The sequence below is a fragment of the Abramis brama genome (genome assembly GCF_963993115.1).
Source record: "Abramis brama genome assembly, chromosome: 21".
In the NCBI taxonomy this organism is placed as follows: Eukaryota; Metazoa; Chordata; class Actinopteri; order Cypriniformes; family Leuciscidae; genus Abramis; species Abramis brama.
Genome location: NC_139983.1, coordinates 22,228,072 through 22,248,227, shown reverse-complemented (window position 1 = coordinate 22,248,227; position 20,156 = coordinate 22,228,072). Strand labels below are relative to the sequence as shown.

Below are 20,156 nucleotides of genomic sequence, written 5' to 3'. Positions count from 1 at the left end.
TAAATGTGTAAAGGCAAATGTTCCAAGTATGTGGGGGAGGGGCCGTCTTAAATAGTGGTTAATTTTTTTAAATGAATAATAGATTAAGATATTTATTCTGTGTAATATGTGAAAAGTATTGATATTAAAAAAGTTAATTGTTTGCTCACGATTCTGGATTTTATTTTTTCATAGTGTGATTTTTTGGGAAATTGTATTGATAACTGGTGTCAATTTGACCGACTGCATCAGGATAGTATGCAGAATTCGATCATAACATGAGGGTTAAGGAATGGAACCTTTTACGTTGTTTATTTTTTTAGTCCATGAATTTTGCATACAGTTAAACGACGCAAGTAGAATTTGCATAAATTAAACCTGACTTTCCGAAATATTTGATCGATGGCATTTTACCCAATTACAACACTGGACAATTTAGATCCCGCCTTCTTTACCCTCGTCGTCTACCTGATTGGCTGCGGTGTTCCGGCAGGGACAAGCGTCTGTTTCTTTGTGCTAGATTCCCCACAGCAGCGAGGAGGTAAATATAAATAATATTTCTTATAAACAGAGCACAACACGTTAAATGAGACGAACGCATAACATCTATATATATTTTATATGCCAATTATAATAAATGAACAGTAACGAAGAACTAAGGTTTTCTGTAGATTGTTGAGCTCGTGCCGCTAGCAATAGCATGTTTGCTAACCCGTGCACGAGCGTCAGTTATAGTCTTATTTTTCATAGTTACAAAATATGTTGTTTGCGAATGTTTAATAAAATAAATTATTTAACGCGTTAGCCCACATTTAGAACTGAGACTGGTGTTCCTGGCTTTAATTATGCCCGGTATAGCGTTTATCTGCTATCGTTATGAAAACAGCTAACGTTAGACTTGTGAATTATTTTCAGGCCGCTCATTTATTGCTTTGGTCTCTGATTAAAAGTAAATATATAAATATAGCTTTTATTTGGTTTAATGCTACAGAGTTTGTTCACGATCTATTTGAGCAGAGAAATTGGGCCAGCACAAGATATGTTTTGTAACGTTAATGATATAACGTTACAGCCAAAGTCATTATGCAACATTTACCCAACGTCTCTAAGCTCCTCTCATACCTGAACAACCTGAGTGTCTCCAACAATGCCTGTTTGTTCAAAGCAGGTGCACTAGTGCGACGTTAAACTTCTACAAACCTCTTTTTGTTTTGATAAACATTAAAATCCTTTGGCACATGTAATGTGGGGCAGCCAGCAGTACATTCATTATGTTAGGTATGGGACCAAACCGTTTGGAAGGAATCCAAGATGATCATTATTAATCTTGAAGCATTGAAGTTTATGACAGAGACTTAAAGATGTATAGATGGAGAATATGTTGTATTGTCTCTCTTTAGATTGCTGGTCATCTTTTGTTTGTGCACCTACATTCAGCTTTTTTTCGTCACTTCAGGAGAGTCCTCTGTCACCTGTGATGCTGTCCAATAAGAAGTCAGACCCAGGCTCCTCTTCCTCAGGGGGTAACGGCGGTGACCGTGCTCCTGAAATCCTCCCTGCCCCTCAGGCTGGTCCGGCCGGTCCCGCTGGCCCGGGTTCAGCAGATGTGAAAAAGAAAGAGAGATCCTCCCCAAGTGGGGAACCAGGTGGACCCCCTCTCTCACACCCTCCTGGACCAGGAGGGATTGATCAGGACTCTGCAGAGGGGCGCAGAACCAGTCGCCGCAAGAGGGCCAAGGTAAACATTTCTATTAATGTTTCCTGTTCTTTGAAGAGAGAACAGGAATGATTAAGGCAGGCTTATTTATTTAGCTGAGTTGAACTGAGACAGAAAGTGAAGTAAAATAATTAATTGGCACTAAATAATACATTACTTTTTATTGCTCTGATACTTAAATTGCTCTGATTGCTAATCAAAATACTTAAAAAAAAAAAAAAAAAAAAAAAAAAAATATATATATATATATATATATATATATATATATATATATATATATATATATATATTATAAGTGGTATAGTGTTTAAAAAAATCCAACATCAAATCTTTAACCGATTTATGGTAAATGTTGATATTTGAAATCACCAAAACAAACATGTGCCTACTCAAAAGGATCACACCCCTATCTTGACGTCTCCAACCCCATGTTCACGTACACACTATGCAACATGGGCAACGACTATGACGGAATCTTCTGTGCCTGCCACCTGAGGGTATGATGTCATCAATAACTGAAAGCAATTTGTGTTACTATGATAATTCGGGTTAAATGTCTAAATGTTATTTAGCTCCTCTACTCCTTCGATGACAAAATCATCCCTTCCATTCCATCCCATCCCAAAAAACAAACAGCTAATTTCATAAACGTTTAAACGGTAGTTTAGTCTAAATCTAGAATGTCGGAACCAACTGATGCCCTGGATGTGTGTTTATTTTTTTATTTTTTTATCCCTCTCAGAATGTCGGGAGGGGTAAATCGGCCTGAAACTCCTGTAGTCTGAGCCCGGCTTAAGTTTCATTCATAACGTTTCTCCTTTAATCCAATATAATATCCAATATTAATCCAATATTGTCCCTCATAACCAGTAGTATAACACACCAATAAGCAAGCTTTATTGTTATATGCTAGTTTGACTATGACATGGAAGAACACTGAAAGGTTTTGTGTAGTCTTTCAAAATACTCCCTCACAGAGTGTTAGATGGATAGGATCATACAAATTCCATCATAATCTATTATGACCTGTCATTTTAATTTTCATATTTTAATAAGACATTTAATAGCTTCTGTTTTCAATCACATTTTCATTTCACAAACTTACAGGACAAGCATATAGACTATACATTTATTTATATTATGAAAAGAAAGATGAACAAAGACTGTACGTCACTTTTCAGTTTTCATATTGAACAGTTGTCGCAGACCGTGAGTAAACCCTGATCATCCCTTCCTTTCTACTATGTTACAGAATGAAATAAAATGAATGAACATCAGAAAATATGTTGAAAGATATTGTACAACTTACCGAAATCCATATCATGTCTCATATAATCGCTCAATCAGTGCAAACTAGAGATGCACCGATTACAATTTTCTGGGCCGATTCCGATTTCCGATTTTTCATTAAGTTTGACCTGCCGATACCGATTTTAGCCGATTCCGATTTCATTTTTTCTAACCACTTTACAGCACACACAAATATTTATTTTATATCTTTTCTGTAATAGAACATTTTACTATTTGCATAGTACATATTTTTTTGAACAGATAAACGCTATAAAATAGAACTATATAAATTACTCCAGGTGTGGGTAATTCACACACACATCTAAAGTGCAGTGTTATGGAAGGACCTTTTCACTTTCAATATCCAATAATTTTTTTATATATGTATTTAGCAAACTAAACGTCTGTATGAACAGGGAATGGCAATAAAATAATATATAAATAAAAAATAAAATAAATATAGCCTTGCAGTATAAAGATATTTCTCAAAGCACACACACACACATGCCTATTGCAATCACTTGTACAAACTGAATAATAAAACAAGTTTAAATGGGTACATTTTCTATAAATATTAGTCTTCGTTTTCTTTTCTGACATAGCCTACTCCAGTTCTTGTTAAAACACGCAAATTCTGTGCATTTTGGGCACTTTTTTTGTGAAACCATATTTAGGCTATTTTGTCCGTCAAAAGTGTGTTTTCCCTTTAATAGAGCATGAGCAGTGCCACGGCGCCGAAACACGCGCTTCACTGCTCGTGACGCTCCTGCTCCCGTTGAAGAATGCACTCATTGATTAACATGCACACCGGAAAAAAAATACGCGCTTGCGGTCTGAACTGACGTAATTGACTGAACTGACGAGGTTTCCTACATGTGTGTTCCGTGTGCATGTGTGAATCGTGATGCTGATGTTGCGCGATGTTAATCATGCGGCGCCCGAGTGCATTTGACCGGCATAAAATCGGCATTTGTCAGACTGACCGGCCAGTCGCCGGTCACGGCCGATCACGTGAAAATCGGCCAATTCCGGTCACCAGCCGATCAATCGGTGCATCTCTAGTGCAAACTCAATGTCACTTAACATACCTCAGAAAAGCCATTCGTTGACCATTAACTTGATAGTCGGCAAGAAAAATAACATTTTGTTAAATATATGCACCATATTACATAGCCTAATCATATTTTTTGTTTGAATGAATCTGTCAATGACAGCCACCATTTAAAACAAAATCAGCTGGATTAGAAACTTAATTATGCAAGTGTAAGTATTTTAACTTTATTATTATAAAATGGACTTAAACTGGGTGCTCGTCTATGTGTAATCAAACGCATCGACTTCTCATGTTAGTTTTCATTTAATTCTGGAAACTGAACTCGCGCACTGCTGCCACACTGAAGCGCACTCAGATTTTTTCGTCACTGCTAAAAAAAATTTGGACAATAGCGCCACGTTGCTCATCTTCCAAGTGGAAATTTCTCTGAAGCTGCTGCGAGTGCCACATAGAAAACCATTGCATGCAAAATCTTAGGTAAAATGAAATGATTTTGTTTTTCTGCTCCAGATATACACTTTTCAAAATAACTTATTAATTTTAAAGTTAACACGATAGTAATTTAAACGTAGCCTTTGTAAAAATATAAGCAAAAGCAAAACATTAAATGTGTAAAAAAAACAAAAACAAGTCGACTAGCAGCAGAAGTATTGTTCAATGGACTAGTCGAATTGTCTCGCACATCCCTAGTTTTTATCAACAGCTCCCTACATAACACGATAGTCCAAGTAACTAATATTACAAATGTGACAAGATTAAGGAGTTATAGCAATCACTAAAAAGGAACCAAAAGAAATAACATATATTAGGAGTATGTTATCTCACTTTTCTGACACACTTTGGGAGCCGATGCTTGAAACAGGTGTTGGAGGAGGTTTAGACGTTCCAAGCTTATAATAAGAATAATGCAAACAAGCTAAGATGACACGAGTATATTCAAGAAAAGACAGCATATTTTAGTTCTGTGAAACACAGCAAAACCGATGTTACTCCGGTATCGAGAAGAAATAAAGCAACCTCAGGCCCTCCCATTTTCTCTGCCATCTCTCTCTTTCTATTGTTGTTCTGTTCATTTCTGTCTTGTGCACTGAGCTCTCTCTCCTCCCCCATCGTGTGTATATGCCATAGTCATAAACCCCAAAATGACATTTCTAGCTATTAACAACAAATTAACATGTTTTACACAAAACCTGCTGGAAATTCTAGTTCTAAGTTATGTTCCAAATTTTAGGTTGATATCTCAAAAAAAAAAATTTGTTTAGACGCAGTACCAAACTTTTCCTCTAGATGACATCAAGGCTCTATTGCTAGTCTCGCGTAGCCAGACCTTCAGACTGACGGCTGAAAGTCTGGAATTCATAGCAGCTTTCTTTGGCCAAGGCCCGCCCATAAGGTCGTTTGACCGACATGTCAAACAACCAATTACAGTTCGTTTCGTTCAGCGTCACGTTTCGGGGCGTGGAAATGTCCCCACAACAACAGACCGGCGTGCAACAAGTCAGTCAGCATAGAAAATCAAAGAAGGAGAAGAAAACAAGCAGTAAGTCTTTGATCTGTTCGTGCACGTATACTTTTGAGAATCCTACGTTTAGCTGATCTTGATAAATGCTCATTGTCACTCATGTAAACACAACATGTTTTTCTTCCGCAATCACACGTCTGCGCTTTGTTTCCCGGCTGACCGAAAATAAACGCGACACTCGCGCCCCCCGGAAATCCGATAAAATTCAACCAATCAGATGACGACTTCGACATTCCTGAAGTGTTTCCAGTTAAGTGTACCATATGCATCAGACGTTTAGCCAACGTTCCGTGGGCGTGACGTCTGAGGCTGAGACTACTCTATTGCTAACCAAATAAGGACTCTTACATTATATATATATATATATATATATATATATATATATATATATATATATATATATATATATATATACTGTATATATATATATATATATATACTGTATATATATATACTGTATATATGTTGCAGTTCTTGTTATAAATCTACTGCATTGTCATTTCTATTAAAAACCACACCAAATATGAAAACTAGAGATAGTAAGTTTTCAAATGATACATAGTTTGTCAATATTACCTTAGGTTTAGAGTGACCAAGATTTTATTGGTTTAAAAAAATAATGGCAAACGTTCCACCGGTAGGATGGTGACAGTTAAGGGGTTAAGTAGAAACTGGATAAAACGTTACCACACAAAAAATGTATTTTGTAATGTATCCTTTCTTTCTTCAGTGTTTGATGCGTATATGAACAGACTTCCAAGTCAAGGAAAACAAATAAGGGATTCAGGCGGAGGTTTTATGTTTCACTTGTATGTTTCACTTGTGATGTGCTTCCTCCCTTTGTTCTTTTTTATTTATTGGTTTTAAATAATCCCTTTAATGCCAAAAATTGCAACAAAAAGGGACTTTGCCGTAAGTTGTAAGAGAATAATGGTCCCATTTCACCCCAGGTGAAGCAGAACAAGGTTTTAATGAAGCTTTTATTGTGCCTCCTGCTGCAGGTGGAGTACAGGGAGATGGATGAGAGTCTCGCCAATCTGTCGGAGGATGAGTATTACTCGGAGGAAGAGAGGAACGCTAAAGCTGAGAAAGAACGCAAACAGGTGGTTCCTCCACCAGCCCCACCAATAGAGGAGGAGAATGACAGCGAACCTGAGGAACCATCAGGTATGGAAAGAGGTTGGCCTAATCTATCATTTTATACCTTTTACTGAATTCTAAAAGCACTTTAACAAACATTTCAAAATGTCATTTTGACATAATAGTTGTGAGTCTATGAATTTGAAATATTGTAACTTTTCAGGTGTAGAGGGGGCTGCCTTCCAGAGCCGTCTCCCACATGACCGTATGACATCACAGGAAGCTGCATGCTTCCCTGATATTATCAGTGGACCACAGCATACTCAGAAGGTGTTCTTATACATCCGGAACCGCACAGTGAGTTCACAGCTGGAAACACAATTCTGTGATATTTGATTTAAGTTTTTTGAGGCTGATAAGCAAAAGCCAAATAGACACATCATTATTATGGCAGAAACTCTTTTAGAAGTCATATTGGATCATAATACACTACTGTTTTATAGTTTGTGGTCAGTAATAAAAAAAATTTAAGGAAGAAATGAAAACTTAATATTCAGAAAGGAAGCATTAAATTGATAAAATCTTTGCAAAAGATTTCTATTTCAAATAAATGCTGTTCTTTTGTATTTTCTATTCGTCAAGGAATCCTGAAAAATATTAACACAAAATATTAAGCAGCACAACTGTTTTCAACCCTTTTAATAATAAATGTTTCTTCAGCACCAAATCAGCAAATTGGGATATTTTGAAGGATTATGCAACTCTGAAGACTGGAGTATTGGCTGTTGAAATTTTAGCTCTGCCATCACAGGAATAAATTAGTTTAAAATTTATTAAAATAGGAAACAGCGTGGCAAAATACACTAAAAAGCCTATAAATCATAAATAAAAACTCAGAACTTCACAAAAATTGGTGAGCATATGTGACATAACATCATTAACAAGCATGCAAAATGTCATGGAGATCGGACTATAGGTGGCGCTATAACTGTTAAAAAGCTTTAAAACCATATATTTCCTATGGTAAATTGCCTGTATTGACTGTAAATGGTGTTTTCCATCTATTATGTCAGTGGTTAGATGCTTGCTAAATAAAACTTGATAACTTTTGTGCTTAAAAACCCTTAAAGGCCTTAATAGCTTGAACCCCGATAAATGCTGCTTGCAGCTTTTTTAAATTGTAATCATATTTCACTATATTACTGTTTTTACTATATTTTTGAAAAAATAAATGCAGCCTTGGTTAGCAAAAATCTTACTGACCCAAACTACTGAATAGTAGTGTAGAAGATATTTAAAGGTGATTCAACAGAAACGTTTCAGGAACAACTAAATGTGTTTTCCAGTCAGTTGTGAAAATGTCTTCTCTCTAATGTTCAGCTTCAGCTATGGTTGGACAACCCCAAAGTTCAACTGACCTTTGAGGCCACTGTGCAACAGCTAGAAGCTCCATACAACAGTAAGTCTGTTCCACCTGACATTGCTCTGATTCCAAAAATCCCAAATTTGATGTTATTACACTTTATTGAATGTATAAAAGGTACATTATGTAACTTTTGGCCCTCCAGCAGTTTAAAAAAAACTGCATGCATTTTATGGAAGAGCTTTTTTTTGGTTGTGCTTCGGCGCTGTGTGGATGAATATGGTTCTTTCTCAAAACTAAAAAAAGAGAGAGTTTTATCCTACTGCTCAACTTTTACTATTAGGTTTACGTTTAGATGGAAAGGATCAAACTGACTAGCTAAAGACGTCATAGTAGCTATACACAATAGACGCAGTTCTTCCTTAAATAAATTCCTGCACAGAAAATGCTTTGGAATGTAAAACTTACAAATAAAAACACATTTACATTACAACATTTAAAATCCCTCAGTTCTCGCCATCTTCAAAAAGCCAAGACAGTGTGTTTTTTTTGTGTGTGTGTTTTTTTTTTTCTTTGATAGTAGACTCTCTGCTGTTTGGCATTTTTCGAGAAGAGATTTTCGAGATTTTCGTGCTTCATGTCAACCTCTCTTGATTATTGTGGCAACTAACCTGTGCCACTACCACACCATATACACGGCAAAGTAGCCGGATAAACTTTTCTCTATTACGGATATGACGAGACCCGCAAGGGCGAGTGATGTATGCAAGCAATTTCCTGCTAAAACCATCCAGACAGGTTTAAAATATAAACACTTATAAGTGTCAGGAAAGGCTTACCTTATTTAATCAGGGCAAAATACGTTTTGATGATGTATTGAGTCATTATTTAAATTTTGTTAATTTTGAACAGCAAAAGTTACATAGTTTACCTTTTAATTGTATTTGTTAAATATTCTTGTGCATATTTTTAATTGGTCTGCTGATTCTCTCTGCAGGTGATGCTGTGCTGGTGCACCGGATACACAGCTACCTGGAGAGACATGGGTTCATTAACTTTGGCGTCTACAAGAGAGTAAAGCCTCTGCCAAGTAATTGAGACTTAATGTTACAACAGAGCAGAACTAGAGATATTAATGTCCAAACAAACAGGAAGATAACAGTATTTTTTCACAATTATGTTTAATTTTTCTGTTGTAGAGACAACTCTGTATTGTTTGTATTATACTCTCTTATGTTCCTGTAGCAAAGAAGACTGGAAAGGTGATAGTGATTGGAGGTGGGGTGTCAGGGCTGGCAGCAGCAAGACAGCTGCAGAGTTTTGGGATGGATGTGACTGTTCTGGAGGCAAGAGTAAGTAAATTTTGCTACGATACAGCAATTTACACACAGCTGAGACAAGTTTTTTTTCTTTTACAAACCTTGATTGTTCTTGATAGGATCGTGTAGGAGGGCGAGTGGCCACTTTCAGAAAAGGGAACTATGTAGCTGACCTGGGTGCCATGGTAGTGACTGGACTGGGTAAGAAATATCAAATACACTTCTCTCCAGGAAGTGGCACTGTTGACCATGGAAAAGAGTCATATGTTCATTCAGACTTTTTGCAACAGTTTGAAATTGAAGTGTACATCTCTTTCAGGTGGAAACCCTATGGCTGTAATCAGCAAACAGGTCAACATGGAGCTGGCCAAGATCAAACAGAAGTGTCCGCTCTATGAGGCCAATGGACAGGCTGTGAGTGCTCTTGAAACACTGGCAGACACGCATCACTCTGGTTTCATACACAGATCAGTATCATATACTCGTATGTTTGTATGTATAAGATCAGAATTTTAAAGTATTAAGTAATATATCAAAAGTAAAATGCATGTTAAAATAGGAATATAATGTTAAAAGTGTCACAACTTTGATAATGATATTAGTAGATGTGTACAGCATCCATTACCTCAGTGTGTTCACAGTTATAGTGCAGTTGTTTATCAGACCAGTTAACATGTTTAAATCAAATATGAAAAGTCAGTGCTCCTCCCATTCTCTTCTGATTGGCATCTTAACTATGTTTAAAGTCAAGCTGTCAGACTCTAATTAGAGGAAAAAACATTCTAACAGTATTTTTCTCTCTCTCACTCTCTGCCCCCTCTTAAACCCTGAACATTTTCCCTTTGCTACATTCCATCCTATTCTTTTTGTTTTTCTCTTACTTGATTTCACTGCTTTTTCATTTCTTAAAATGGTGATTATCCAGGGAGAGCGCTGCACAAGTGTAAGTATTTCTGTTTATAATATCATACAACACATATAATTAGAGGACTTGTTCCAGTTAATTTATTCACAACACCCAATGACAATTACATATTCAATACAGGTTTGTCTCATTTTTATATTATCACCTGTTCAGTACAGTTTGCTACCCAAGAACATGATGGAAATGAACGCCTGTTAAATGGCAGACATCCTGCGTTCATAATGCATGAACCTTTAAATGCATGATGTTAATTGTCTGCATTGTTTGGTGATGCAACTGAGTTTATGAATAATTAAGCTCTGTCTGTCAGTTAAGGTCAATGTAATCCCTCTGGGAAAATGAATCCCCATTAATAAAATGCTACTACTTGTTTTTATAAATACTGTATTGTTCCTAATATAAGACATCATATATTTGGAACAATATGGTATTATGTTAATTGTTCTTTACAGGCTTTTACACTTAAAAGAATAGTTCACTTAAAATGAAAAAATTAACTTGCCTCACGTTGCTCCAAATTGTATGAATTTTTTTTTCTTCTATAAAAGACAAAAGGACATTTTTAGATTATCATCCATATATGTTCATTTAATGGTTGTAACCCTGCTGAAGGTCCCTAAAGAGAAGGATGAGATGGTAGAACAAGAGTTCAATCGCCTGTTAGAGGCGACATCGTATCTCAGCCACCAGCTGGACTTCAACTTTCTTAACAACAAACCCGTGTCTCTGGGACAAGCCCTAGAAGTCGTCATACAGTGAGTGAACACTGGATTTATTTGCTTGTCTTGGACCCTTAAGAATTAAACCTCAATAAAAGCAATTCTTGTCCTTTAAAATAAAGAGTCAATAGCATGGCACTGACATACTGCTTTTCTCTGTTCAGGCTGCAGGAAAAACATGTGAAAGATGAACAGATCGAACACTGGAAGAAGATTGTGAAGACTCAAGAGGAGCTCAGAGACCTTTTGAACAAGGTAATTAACACACAGTTACACGTCCCTCAGTTACAGCTTACTCATCACACAGTTAATTTGCTTGTCCGTGTTCTTGTTCAGATGGTGGGTACTAAGGAGAAGGTAAAAGAGCTGCATCAGCAGTATAAAGAGGCCAGTGAGGTGAAGCCACCCAGAGACATCACAGCTGAGTTCCTGGTGAAGAGCAAACACAGAGACCTCACTGCTCTCTGCAAGGTAGTACACCAAAATCCCCACCCTGACCAAACCCATATGACATCACCCCACACTGACCATGTAAACAGTGCACGCTCACACATTTAGACATGCTGATAGAAAACCACATGTCAAAGACAATCAGTTTGTTGCAAACAATTCTTGCAATCCACTGATGCTTAATGCATATTCGACAGCCAAGCATCCCTTACGAAATCTCCTAATTAGGTCCTCTCTCGTAGCAACTCCAGACACCTCTGGATCCATCATGCTCGATCTTAATATCTTTTTACTGCACAGCAGTGTTTTCCAACCATGCCAAACACCTCTGCGCTTGGTAATGGAGCATAATACCATTTCAGCCTGCTGTTTCAGTTGGGTTGTTTTAGTACATTTTCCAAACCGCAGTCTAACTTTGTCGGACTCTCTTTAGCACCCACAGAGCAGAAAGTTAAATTCCTAACTTAAGCGGTCTACACTGGTGAGATTTTAGCATGTTAATTCACATAATCACTCTCAATTGTAGCCTATTAGAGGCACTTTAACCATTTATGGTTGAAACATGAATTTCGATGCCTGCTCACTCACATTGGGGTTTAACTTCATTTTAAACTTTAGAGATACTTTTAGTGCGTGACTCAGAGATGAAGCCTTAAACCTTGGCCTTGAGGTTTATAGTATGGAAAAATGACAACTACTTTATTCACAATTTCATATTCAAAATCAGAACTTGACTACAGAAGGATTTTTTTTTTATAGATCAGTATACATAGGCTGATTAGTCTTTAAAGGAGTAGTTCACTTTAAAATGAAAATTATGTCATCATATACTCACCCTCATGTTGTTTCAAACCTGTATGAATTTCCTCCTTCTGCTGAACACAAAGGAAGATATTTAGAAGAATATCAGTAACCAGACAGTTTTTGGGTCCCATTGACTTCCATAGTAGGAAAAAATATACTATGGAAGTCAATGGTACCCAAAAACTGTCTGGTTACTGATATTCTTCTAAATATCTTCCTTTGTGTTCAGCAGAAGAAGGAAATTCATACAGGTTTGAAACAACATGAGGGTGAGTATATGATGACAGAATTTTCATTTTAAAGTGAACTACTCCTTTAAAGGGGCCAAATAATTGTTTTCTCCATGATATGGACTACCATTCAAAAGTTTGGGGTTGGTAAGATTTTCTAAATGTTTTTTGTTCACCAGGGCATTTTTTTTAAATCAAAAATACAGTAAAAACAGTAATATCTCAAATTATTTCCATTTAAAATAACTTATTTATATTTTAATATAATTTAAATTGTAATTTATCTCTGTGATGGCAAAGCTGAATTTTAAACAGCCACTACTCCAGTCTTCAGTGTCACATGATCCTTCAGAAATCATTCTGATATGCTGATTTGGTACTCAAGAATCATTTTTTATTATCAGTGGTGAAAACTGATGTGCTGCTTAATTTTTGGAAACCATGATGTGTTTTTTTTTTTTCAGGATTCTTTGAATAGAAAGTTTTCAAATAAACCGCATTTATTTGAAATAGAAAGTTTTTGTAACATTATAAATGTCTATACTACCACATTTGATCAATTGTAATTGCATAATAAAATAATTAATTTCTTTCAACAACACAAAAAAACTGATCCCATACCTTTGAACAGTAGTGCATATGGCTTTAAAGGGACTCAAAAGAGCAACAGAAATGTCTACCTATACCTGTAATTTTCTCTCTTTCATGCTATTGAATGTGCTTTCACTTCGTGTGGAGAGTAATACCATTCATTGTGCTTGTGGTCTTCATGTGATTAAAAAGACGTTTTTGCAGACTATAACAGTCTGACACACAGAGAAACTGTAGCAGGATATTTTAAAGTTGTGTGATGTGGTTTAAGGGTAGACTTCTTTAAATAGTCCCATGCTGGTTAGCTGGGTGAACGGCTGGCCCACTCAGAGAGGGATGACTCTGCCCTCTGGGATGAAACCACTGCTGCTGCCTTCAGCCGTTCACTGAAGAGTGTACACATCCGAAAACCTCACACTTAGGTGCTAGGGAGAGAGGACGGTCTTATTTTTAACTGTTCTGGGTTCAATATAAGTTAAGAATCAACTTCTTATAATACCAATTTTGTGATGATTTTTTCCCCTTCTAAATTGTGTAAAAATCCTGCATATTAATTCCCCCATCTATATTTAAAATACATAATTAATCTGTATTATGTCAGGCATTGGCCACCCTGCTCTCAAGATATGGTATTGCCATCTGTCATTTATAAACCCACATTGGTTCAACCTCAGTTTAACCTCTTCCTCTTAAGAATATGTAATCCTTTGGTATACAGTAAGAATAAAAAAAACGAATGCATAAATGTGCTGCTCTGTAATCCTGTCTTTCTGCTGCAGGAGTATGACGAACTGGTGGAGATGCAGGTTAAGCTAGAGGAGAGACTACAGGAGCTGGAAGCCAACCCACCCAGGTAATCATATAAAACCCATGCATGTAATCAAACACAGTGAGGCCACATACCTGTCTAACTTCCCTAATGAGTCCAAGTAATGTCATCCTGGATCTCTTCCTCAGTGATGTTTACCTGTCTTCGAGAGACCGGCAGATTCTTGACTGGCACTTTGCAAACCTGGAGTTTGCTAATGCTACGCCTCTGTCCACGCTCTCGCTCAAACACTGGGATCAGGTACTGCACGCCCACCTTTTCTTGCAAAACACCTTTAATGTCTTTATAGTGTTCATGTAGCTCAACTGGTAGAAAATGGTTCTTACAATGGCAAGGCCAAGGGTTCGATTCCCAGTCAAATGCATATAAATGTAAGAAAACAAATCTTGCTTCTGCAACTTGTCCCTTTTCCTTCTGTGTTTGAGTAGGACGATGATTTCGAGTTCACGGGAAGTCACTTGACTGTGCGGAATGGATACTCATGCGTACCAGTGGCACTTGCAGAGGGTTTGGATATCAAACTCAACACTGCAGTGAGACAGGTCCGATACACATCATCTGGTGAGTCAGTCAGACCAGCTCCTGCTGTTTGTGCCTGTATTTTGGTGTGCATTTTATTGTGTAAGTTTAAACATAATTTCCTCTCCATCTCAGGTTGTGAGGTGATAGCGGTAAATACCCGCTCCACTACCCAGACGTTTATTTATAAGTGTGATGCCGTGTTGTGTACCCTTCCTTTGGGAGTGATGAAGCAGCAGCCGCCAGCCGTGCAGTTTGTGCCTCCCCTGCCGGAATGGAAGACGGCTGCCATCCAGAGAATGGGCTTTGGGAACCTCAACAAGGTGTGAATAATTCCTTTGCAGGCGGGAAGTCGTTGATGAAATGACAAAATTGGCCTGTGTCAGCATGGGACATTTTATATATGTATATCCAACTAATCCACTTTGGCTAAAACAGAATGAAGCTGGTTAGGTCAAATCATATTTAATACGATAGATATGTGTGTGTATTTAATCAGTGTGATTCCTGAACAAATTTACCCCCACACACATTGGGTGTCCAGGATGCGTCATCATCCTCCTTCACTGCACTCTCCCTCTCGTTGTTCAGCTGCAGCAGAAAAATACTGCAGTATTATGCAATTGTCCTTCTCCATTTCTCGTTTTTTGTCACAAGGGGGCACAGTGTGTTACCAGATTCATTCACAGTGCTGCTATATCAGAAACAGCTGTCTGTATACACCGCAGGATGTCAGAAATGTTCACTGAAATGCTTTTTCTTTGACTCTATTGAAAGCAAGCTTCAGCTACTTTTTTAAGATTACATGTGTTTTTTCCTTATCAATTTGTATCATTCTAGTGACAAAAATAATCTCTCGAAATGGCTTTAGGCTTTTGTGGTTGTGGGAAAGTGATTTTGCTTCGTAAGCATCTGCTAAAACAAAATGTACATGTGATAAAGAAATTGCATAATGTGGGTTTTGTAGGGGTTTATAGGGGCTTGTTGTAAGTGGTCTTGAATACATTTGTATTATGTTGATGCAGCATTAGACTGCTAATATTTTATTGGGGTTTAATTGAAGGGATAGTTCACCCAAAAATTTTAATTGTCAATTTACTCACCCTCATGTTGTTCCAAACCTGTATGAACTCAAAAGAAGATATTTTGAAGACTGTTGGTAACCAAAATGTTTTGGTGCTCATTGACTTCCATTGTATGGGCAAAAAAACATACATTTCTCCAAATATCTAATATTCCACAGAGGAAACTAAGGGTGTGCTCGCACTTGTAGTTTGGTAATCTTGGCTCTTTTGGTCCGGACCAAAAAATAAAATGATACATTTAGTCCTGGTATGCTTAGCATTTACACTGTAATTTTTAAGACTGACAATACAAAACAAAAAGTGGCTTTTATTGCGTATATTTTGCAACGGAACTTGCAGAACAGTCAAAACAATGCTGTGTGCTGGGCCAAATGCACTTGGTATATGTGCGTACATATGATTGTATTTTTACCAACTGAGAACTTGTGAAGATTTTATAAAATATGTAAAGGACTCAAAACAGCACCAGGAATTCCTCCGTTGCACACGCAAACGAAGATCCTGCTGCAAGGAGACAGCTTTTCTGATGCCTGTACCGAATTGTATTAGGCAATGTAGCTGCTATGATGAGAAAGAACAGGAATGCTTGAGAATTCTGTCCTATTTAGGGTTGCATCGTGTGACAGCACATCCTGTTTTTGGTTCGTTTAGATGTCTTTGGTCCGTGTTGCATTCATATTCAGTCGGAGTAAATGAGGACAGAATTGTCATTTTTGGGTGAATTATACCTTTACTGTCCACTAACAATGGTGTGATTAAAAAGATATATTCTGACTTAATCTGTGTCGTCCTTGTCCTAGGTGGTGTTGTGTTTTGATAGAGTATTCTGGGACCCCAGTGTTAACCTCTTTGGACATGTGGGAAGTACCACAGCCAGTCGAGGGGAACTGTTTCTCTTCTGGAACCTCTACAAAGGTGATTATCATTCAGTTTAAAGATGCACCAATATTACAATTCTGGTTAATACATTGATCATTATTTTGATGTTATGGGTGATAACCAATAAATCTTTACAATTTAGTGGGGAATTAAAAAAATGAAAAAGTTTAAAATGCAAGAAGTAAATTGAATCATCTCAACATTATTGAAATTATGAACAGCATATCTTGAGATCTGCTAAAGACTACATTTAACTATGTAATTGAATTTTACTTATGATTACATAATTATGTCATATAAAGCTCACATTAAATCTGACCTTTTTTGCTTTCTCAGCACCCATACTGCTGGCTCTGATGGCAGGAGAGGCTGCAGGCATTATGGAGAATATTAGTGATGATGTCATCGTTGGCCGTTGTCTGGCAATCCTCAAGGGTATCTTTGGAAGCAGTGCAGTACCTCAGGTGAGCTCAGATGCGCTAGAGTAGCTTGTTTCATTTGTAGTTGGATACTGTACAACAAAAGATTGTGCGAGTAACAGTTATGAGAGGAAACGTCAACCTAAATCTACTGAAAAGTTCAGTGCTCTCATATCTCGGTACACACTCGAGACTTTGTGGCTCATTCCCGCGGTATGGAGCATCTGGCTCTGCTCCAACGACAACAAACTGACTATGTGTTATGTGTCTGTCGTCATGGTAGCCAAAAGAGACGGTGGTGAGTCGCTGGCGGGCCGACCCCTGGGCTCGTGGGTCCTACTCGTACGTAGCAGCTGGATCGTCGGGGAACGACTATGATCTCATGGCCCAGCCCATCACACCTGGTCCTGCCATACCTGGAGCCTCACAGGTGAGTGTCATAGTTTATTGCTCATTTCCTCTGATATGCGTGTTACCTGAAGCAGATGTCATGCTGATTGTGTGCATTTCACAGCCTGTTCCACGTCTGTTCTTCGCGGGCGAACACACGATTAGAAACTACCCTGCTACGGTACACGGCGCTTTGCTGAGTGGGCTGAGGGAGGCAGGAAGGATCGCTGATCAGTTCCTGGGAGCCATGTACACTATGCCACGCCAAGCAACAGCCAATCCAAACCCACAGCCCTCCCCCAGCATCCAATAAACATCTAAACCCTGTACATGATGCAGCCAGAGAGAGGAGGAGTTGGGGGTTGTCAGTAAAAGAATGTCTTGGTAGATAAAGAGCAGGAGGGTCAAGTCAGGACACTGGGTGACTCCTTAGACTGAGAATGTGTGTGTATTTATGGGAGAGTTTGTCTACGTGTAAATGCATGCCTTTAGGGAAATTATTCACTAATCTGAGAGCTGGAGCCAGGATTTAAAGGAACCTTTCACTCAGCACCCTCATGTCATGCCAGCTAACTTCTAGATCATCTCAAAGGACAGGTGGATGGTTCCCGACGAATTCCCAGGTATGTTGGAATTCACCTGGAATGGTTTGCTCCCTTCTAAGGCACATATAAGGACAAGGACAAGCGTTTACACTTAATGTTACTCATGTCTCAAAGTATCAGATGTTTCAAGGCAGAGCACTAAAATTTCATTTGTAAAAAACAGATAGGAGATGGACATTAATGCATTAGTTGAAATCCAACTGCCTACACAACCCATTCCTTCTTATTTTTTCAGAATAATAAAAAAGAAGAAAAAACAAAAGCAGATATTTTGACTTTGCTATGTCTTTGTAGCTTGAATGATTTGTTAGGAAAAATTGTCTTAGCTGGAATGCACATTAAATTGCTAATATTATTTGTTTCTGTTAAAATAGAGTATGTTATATAGCTTTGTATCTTTTTTTAGCAGTTGAAGTTTTTCTTGAGTTTTATTTGTTTAATTGTGGTCATTGTGATCTTTTTTTATATTTCGTTGTTTTGGTATTAAATAAATATGAAATGAGCTTCATGTTCCCTGTTGTCATTTTCTTTATAGTTCTTTGTGGGTTTTATTCTATTTAATCATTTCAATATAAAATTTGCCCTCTCGAAGAGCTGATTTGGACAGAATGCATTTTTGTTTTCCACTACTTTAAGGTAAATGTTGTTTTTTAAGGTAACAATTATTTTTCAGGATTTCACACACATTGGTGCCCCATTCAACTCTTAAAAACATGTCTTGAGAACCTCTGTTCTTTTCCATTCTTCAGTGCTGCGTCTCTGTGAATGAACCTCTCAAGTTTGCGTTCCACCGTTACTGTCTCGCACATGAGTTCTGCCTTAAGTCAAATGAAGGTTAGCATGAAATGGTAATTCTAAATGCATGTTATTGGTCTTTTTGTGAATGATTAATCTATGTAGGTTTCATAAAAAAAATATACAATTTCATTTTGTACTTTAACGTATACTGGACTACTCTAATCATTTGGTCTGCTTAAACCTGCCCCTCTCTTAAATCTGACCTAGTGTGCATTCAGATATGCCTCATCCAATCAACAACCGATCCAAGCATCTAATCCCTGCCCCTCTTTTTCTTTTCTATAATCAATTTCTCTTTGACTTGCATCACAATACAAAACTACCGTAATGATCTTCTGGTACTTCATTACATTGCCACTTAATTATTATTATTTATTTATTTTTTACAGCGAGGAAAATAAGTATTTGAACACCCTGCTATTTTGCAAGTTCTCCCACTTGGAAATCATGGAGGGGTCTGAAATTGTCATCGTAGGTGCATGTCCACTGTGAGAGACATAATCTAAAAAATAAATAAATCCAGAAATCACAATATATGATTTTTTAACTATTTATTTGTATGATACAGCTGCAAATAAGTATTTGAACACCTGTCTATCAGCTAGAATTCTGACCCTCAAAGACCTGTTAGTCTGCCTTTAAAATGTCCACCTCCACTCCATTTATTATCCTAAATTAGATGCACCTATTCTGACCCTCAAAGACCTGTTAGTCTGCCTTTAAAATGTCCACCACTCCATTTATTATCCTAAATTAGATGTACCTGTTTGAGGTCGTTAGCTGCATAAAGACACCTGTCCACCCCATACAATCAGTAAGAATCCAACTACTAACATGGCCAAGACCAAAGAGCTGTCCAAAGACACTAGAGACAAAATTGTACACCACCACAAGGCTGGAAAGTGCTACGGGGAAATTGCCAAGCAGCTTGGTGAAAAAATGTCCACTGTTGGATCAATCGTTAGAAAATGGAAGAAGCTAAACATGACTGTCAATCTCCCTCGGACTGGGGCTCCATGCAAGATCTCACCTCGTGGGGTCTCAATGATCCTAAGAAAGGTGAGAAATCAGCCCAGAACTACACGGGAGGAGCTGGTCAATGACCTGAAAAGAGATGGGACCACCGTTTCCAAGGTTACTGTTGGTAATACACTAAGACGTCATGGTTTGAAATCATGCATGGCACAGAAGGTTCCCCTGCTTAAACCAGCATGTCAAGGCCTGTCTTAAGTTTGCCAATGACCATTTGGATGATCCAGAGGAGTCATGGGAGAAAGTCATGTGGTCAGATGAGACCAAAATAGAACTTTTTGGTCATAATTCCACTAAACGTGTTTGGAGGAAGAAGAATGATGATGAGTACCATCCCAAGAACACCATCCCTACTGTGAAGCATGGGGGTGGTAGCATCATGCTTTGGGGGTGTTCTTCTGCACATGGGACAGGGCGACTGCACTGTATTAAGGAGAGGATGACCGGGGCCATGTATTGTGAGATTTTGGGGAACAACCTCCTTCCCTCAGTTAGAGCATTGAAGATGGGTCGAGGCTGGGTCTTCCAACATGACAATGACCCGAAGCACACAGCCA

At 37.9% G+C, this 20,156-nt stretch overlaps 1 protein-coding gene across 4 annotated transcripts; it reads left to right on the top strand.

The window, feature by feature from the left end:
* The first annotated feature begins 446 nt into the window (after positions 1 to 446).
* kdm1a (lysine (K)-specific demethylase 1a) lies at positions 447 to 18,277 on the top strand. 4 transcript variants are annotated; one of them, XM_084097206.1, is made up of 21 exons: positions 447 to 520; positions 1,436 to 1,717; positions 6,564 to 6,729; positions 6,866 to 6,999; positions 8,023 to 8,101; positions 9,003 to 9,095; positions 9,251 to 9,357; positions 9,444 to 9,525; positions 9,644 to 9,738; positions 10,250 to 10,267; positions 10,862 to 11,004; positions 11,133 to 11,223; positions 11,305 to 11,439; positions 13,823 to 13,896; positions 14,001 to 14,112; positions 14,301 to 14,433; positions 14,527 to 14,714; positions 16,277 to 16,391; positions 16,692 to 16,819; positions 17,058 to 17,204; positions 17,289 to 18,277. In XM_084097206.1, the coding sequence occupies exons 2-21, from the start codon at positions 1,457 to 1,459 to the stop codon at positions 17,475 to 17,477; spliced, it is 2,490 nt and encodes an 829-aa protein (XP_083953332.1). In that variant the 5' UTR covers positions 447 to 520; positions 1,436 to 1,456; the 3' UTR covers positions 17,478 to 18,277. The 4 variants fall into 4 exon arrangements, with proteins under 4 accessions (XP_083953332.1, XP_083953330.1, XP_083953331.1 ...); XM_084097204.1 differs by having other exon boundaries at positions 6,564 to 6,741; XM_084097205.1 differs by having other exon boundaries at positions 6,561 to 6,729.
* Positions 18,278 to 20,156: the final 1,879 nt, after the last annotated feature.

Bases quoted from the DNA above. Each gene is read 5' to 3' on its own strand.
- kdm1a (XM_084097203.1), top strand. From the start codon at position 1,457: ATGCTGTCCAATAAGAAGTCAGACCCAGGCTCCTCTTCCTCAGGGGGT. The intron at 1,718-6,560 runs GTAAACATTTCT...TGCCTCCTGCTG, and splicing joins GTCGCCGCAAGAGGGCCAAG to CAGGTGGAGTACAGGGAGAT. The intron at 16,392-16,691 runs GTGATTATCATT...TTGCTTTCTCAG, and splicing joins CTTCTGGAACCTCTACAAAG to CACCCATACTGCTGGCTCTG.